The sequence below is a fragment of the Octopus bimaculoides genome, chromosome 11 (assembly GCF_001194135.2).
Source record: "Octopus bimaculoides isolate UCB-OBI-ISO-001 chromosome 11, ASM119413v2, whole genome shotgun sequence".
In the NCBI taxonomy this organism is placed as follows: domain Eukaryota; kingdom Metazoa; phylum Mollusca; class Cephalopoda; order Octopoda; family Octopodidae; genus Octopus; species Octopus bimaculoides.
This window is the reverse complement of record NC_068991.1, coordinates 55990723-55995942: the sequence shown is the minus strand read 5'-3', so window position 1 is coordinate 55995942 and position 5220 is coordinate 55990723. Positions and strand designations below refer to the sequence as shown.

At 34.3% G+C, this 5220-nt stretch overlaps 1 protein-coding gene across 8 annotated transcripts in view; it reads right to left on the bottom strand.

Moving 5' to 3' along the window:
• The window catches only part of LOC106876994 (rho family-interacting cell polarization regulator 2), a 195091-nt gene that overhangs the window by 79092 nt on the left and 110779 nt on the right, over positions 1 to 5220 (bottom strand). The window contains exon 1 of one of the 8 annotated variants that reach the window (XM_052971866.1): positions 1905 to 1932. The exons of the other annotated variants lie outside the window; for them this stretch is intronic. Coding sequence (XP_052827826.1) covers positions 1905 to 1917 — 13 coding nt within the window. The 5' untranslated portion in view covers positions 1918 to 1932. Of the gene's footprint in view, positions 1 to 1904; positions 1933 to 5220 lie in introns of those variants that run through there. 8 annotated transcript variants of the gene reach the window in all.

The following is a 5220-nucleotide window of genomic DNA, read 5'->3' as shown; positions in this document are numbered from 1 at the left end:
CACTCGTCCACCTCTGTTTGTGTCCGTAGAATTTATCAAATTAGAAAACGCAAATTTAATATAAAATATATATTTTCTGAAATTGCAAATTATTTAAAATATAAAAATATAATTTTCAACAGAGAGAATTTATCAAAATAGAAAACAAATGAAGTTTGAAGTTAAGTTTAAAAATAAATGCGATATTTATGCTCCGTAGATACTTATACTCTGTAATGTTTCAAACGCATGGATATAGGTGTCGAATTTGTTACAATAACTTTCGAGTGATAGATAGACAGACAGACAGACAGACAGATAGCTCCGGCCAGTCATGGTATTAGCTGTCAGTAGCCAAAGAATCAACTCAAACCAGCAGGCAGACAGACAGACAGATAGCTCCGGCCAGTCATTGGACTTCAGCGAGGAGCTGGAAAAGTACTGCAAGGCATGCTTTCCAACACTGTAAAAATTTTGCATGTAACATTGATAACGATTTCTAAAATAAGTATCTCAGTATGACTGCAGTCCTAAGACTGAAACATGTAAAAGATAAAAACAACATGAAGAAAAGTTCAGAGCAAACTTCATTCGTTTTCAGAAATCTGATGCAGGAAATATTTTTCCTGGCCATAACAGAACATGGAGCATTGAGAAACATTGTAAAGAAATAAAAACATCTTCAGTAACATTTTGTTTCACTTTCTGGTTTATCACTTCAGTCAACAAACAGTGTCCATTTAAAATTTAGCAATCCGTTCTTAATGTTGATTTAACTTCACATCTATAATTTGCTACCTTGATTTTCTTTGTTATGCAAACAGTTTGACTTGACAGTTCCAGAAATTTTCCTTGGTTCACAATGATCTTTCAGTAAGTAACTTAATGGTTGTGACATTCACACATTCCTAAAATTTCTCAGTTCAAACAAATAGTAACTGCTTCTCTCAAGAAAAAAGTTGAATTGTGACATATATATTGTTGATTCTAACAGTAAATTTGTAACATATATGTACTGTTGGTTATATCAACAAAACCAAAGCAAGACTTTCCATAGTCTAGTAAGATGATTAGAAGCATAAAAAAAAACAAAAAGAAATACACACACATATAGATTCAAAAGTGGTTAGTGTCCTATAAGATAGAAAGGGTATCCAGCAGTAAAAGCAATTGTTGCAACACAAACTATCACAGACATCCTACTTAAAATGGGAATAGCTTGAAAAATATAAAAATGTACTTAGCTAATGATCATTCCTTTCATTTATAAGAAAACTAAAAAATATTCTATGAAATTGTTGTAGTTTTGTTGTTATTGAGAAGCTGTAGTCAGCTCTTCTCTAACAGAGTTTCGACAAAAATGTAGTAACCTACAAGACAACTATTCTAAATATGCACACATAAGATAATCAATATAGCCAGAGCATGAATTCTACATAAAACTGGACAAGTGTTGCAAAAATCAGATTTCACTTTAATGACAACAAAATTAGTTTCGTATTATAAATATCAAATGAAAACAATAGTTTGCATTTTCTCTGGACCTACGATGCTAGTGTCACATTCAGATAATATCTGCGAAGTTTTAGCAGCTTACATTTCAAACTGACTGTGGAATATAAAATCTGTTAAACTAACTAAAGAAACTGCCTCCTTAGATAATAAATAAAATATTACTTTTAAGGAGAGCACTAAAAACCAAATGTAAATATTATTTCATATAGCTGAAAGTGAATCAAGCTTTAAAAGAAGTCCATTATTTATTAAAGTTTTTAGTTTCAAATGCGTCAAGATAAAAGCTATCAGTCTGTTATTTCAAGAATGGTAGGCTATGAAAACTATCAAAATTCTCTATCAGAATCAATGCTTAGATAGACCTAGATGAAGAAAAACCAGAAAGAGTAAAAATAAAATAGAAGCATTACCTTGAAGACTCATTTTGTAAAGGTAACAGCCAGGAGATTATTTCAACTCGGCTTTTATGTTTGGATTGATCTTCACCATTTATGGTTAGTTTAACCACAGCTTAACTGATATTGCATAATTAGAAAGTCAAAAGTTATGGTTACAATTTATATGTGCACTAATATGTATGGATAAAATAGCAACTATGCCAAATTCTTGGAAAAAGCTAATCAAGAATAGTGATATCAAATTAAGCTAATTGCTGATATGAACTGATGTTATTTCAAACATACAATTAAATATGTTAATAGTTGGAAATCTAATTGAATGTATCTTGAAAAATATTGTTCACCACAAAATACTAGAGAACAAAACAAATTTAGTAAAAAGTGAAATAATTGTCAACAGGATGGCCTGAAATTTTAAATTAACATTTGACAGAGATAAGAGAGAGAGAGATGAAAATAATGAGAAGTAAAGAAGAGAAAAACAGAGGCAAAGGAGATAGTTAGAGGAGTAGGAGAGGAAAGAAGCAAGATTCTTTAATAATAGTTACAAAAAGGATCAATATACAAAAAGAACTGAACAGCTCCAACTGATGCAGTGAAGAGACAAGTTCAGAAAATAGTTGACAGTTGTGATAAAGTAGAGCAATTAAGTAATTCATACAAATCTGTTTTGACAACATAATCCAAAAGATTGGTATAAAAAAAATTGTTACAATGTAATTCTGCAATTCTATTAAGGATGTCAGGGAGAAAGCGAGCCATGTGGATATTCCGATTCGATCCCACTGTGCAGGCTCTTTGAACAGGTGTCTTCTACTATAACCTGAAGCTGAACAATGGCTTGAAAAATTTGGTTGATAAAAACTGTACAGAAACATGTATGCATGGGGAGGGAGTGGAGTGTGCATCCATATCTGTGTTTACGTTTACCACTATAAACCAATATGTTGAACTGTATTCTTTTATGTCAAATGTAACTTAGCAATTTGATAAACAGAAACTGGGAACATAACTACAAGAATACTCACAGAGCGCAAACCTCCGCCAAGGCAACACCAACGTCCTCTCAACAATTAGCCAGAGATGATTTTTAAAATGAGAATATTTGAAATAAACTTGACTGCTCTCAAACATTAAGTAAAAAAGAAAAAAAGCACAAAAATAATTCAGAATCTTGGTCCGGTACCTGATTGATCCCAATGGCAGTCATGGAATGTGAAGGTAGCTGTAGAAAATTTAGTAACAGAAATAAATAGTCTATCTTTATCCAATACAAGCCGAAGTTAACGAATTCACCATTCAAAATAGTTACAGCCTAAAGGGAGATAATTGAGAAAGACTTGAAAGTTAACATAATATTGTAATTGTGTAAAGTAAATATAACAAATAATCCAGAATCCTTGACCGGTACCGGATCAATCCTCAAATCTAATCAGTTTGTGCCAGTCACAAGGCCAAACATCCCTGAAAGTTTCATCTGAATCCATCCAGCAGTTCTTGGGGTAATAAATACTGGGTTGATCAAACAATTGAACTCTCATCACTGAAGGGCAGAGATCCACCAACAGTGTGTGTGCATGTGAAAAGAAAACAATCACACTACACACCTCTTAATCATGAACAGCACTTATCCACAGCCACCAAATTTGCACCAATTTCACTAGGAAAGATCATGATGGAAGCAACTAGGATTGTTTCACAAATACTAACTCTTCTCTTCAGGACCAGATGATAAAAAGACAAAATTACAACATCCCTTCCTTGTATGACAAACATTGCATTCCATAATGAAAAGCTAATTTTCAAATTTGTTCTCAATGTAACAAGGAAGTCAATGGGAAAATTATACCCTGTCATATGGAATACCATATCACAGCAAAACTTCCAGATGTGCAATGCAAGGATTCACACACACATACACACACACACACACAGTAGATAACAAAAGTTATAAGGATTTGGGAGAGGGGATCTATTTGCCTAATTTCAATGATTCAGCACATCAGCGAATTACAATTAGAAACTAGGTAGTTTTCAATTTAAAGTTTTACTTGTCGATTTCATGAATTACCACCTATATTAGAACATAGAAAAATGGTAGTGTTGCATTCTAATGTGTACTTTTATTTGAATTTATTATAGCCACTAGCTAGTTTATCTTTTCATAAACCACAATATCCTATAAGGTTAGTTCCTGTAATATTAAAGTAAAGGCTATTTGCCAACATAATGTGGCTGTCCCAAAAAGGAGGAAATGTGAGGTGGAGATGTGGATTGGTTTGTTGGGGTAGAGCGAGTGAAAAGTTTTCTTGTTATGTGTGGGTGGAACACAGGGTTCAGGGGCTAGCAGATAGGAATACTACAGTGAGACAGGGCATGTGGGTGGAACACAGGTTGAGGGCTAGCAGAGAGCAATGGTACAGGGCCAAGAGGACAAGATTGGGGAGTTGGAGGTAAGGATAGTGCATGAAGCAGAAATGTGAGGAAGAGAAGGGATGTCGAGACATAGTTTGGTTTGTTGTGGTAGAGTGTGTGGGTTTGTTGTGGTAGAGTGTGTGAGAAGTTTTCTTAAGTGTGGGTGGGACACACAACACTTCTAGAACTCAGTGTTGCTGACATGGACAGGTCTTCTCAAGAACTTCATATCGCCAGACATCTCAGTCCATTGTCATCTCCTCCATGAGACCCAACATCCTAAGATCGGTCCTTACCACTTCATCCTAAGTCTTCCTGGGTCTCCCTCTTCTGCAGGTACCATCCACCTTCAGTGATCAGCACTTTTTTATGCAGCTGTCCTGATTCATACGCATCACATGTCCAAACCAACGTAGTCTTCTCTCTTGCATGCTACATTTTATTCCTCTTATGCTCAACTTCTCTCTGAATACATTTGCACTTTGCCATACATGTGCACTGATATTGTACATCCAACAGAGCATACTACCTTCATTTCTGTCCGGTCTACGCATGTCTTCTGCATTCAGAGCCCATGTCTCACTACCATGGAGTATAGCCATTCACACACAAGCATCATATAGTCTACCTTTCACTCTGAGTAAAAAAATAAAAGTACAATATGGAGTGAAATATAAACATTGTCTAATCTCTTGACCATATTATCCCAAATATTGTAACAGCTTCAATTATAATAACTAAATCAAAATTTCATGTCACTGTGTTCAGTCCCACTGTACAGTACTTTGGGTAAGTGTCTTCTTCTACATCCCTAACTCAACCAATGCTTTATGAGTAAATTAGGTAGACAGAAAGTGTCTATATATAGCCTATCATATATATATATATATATATATATATATATATATATATA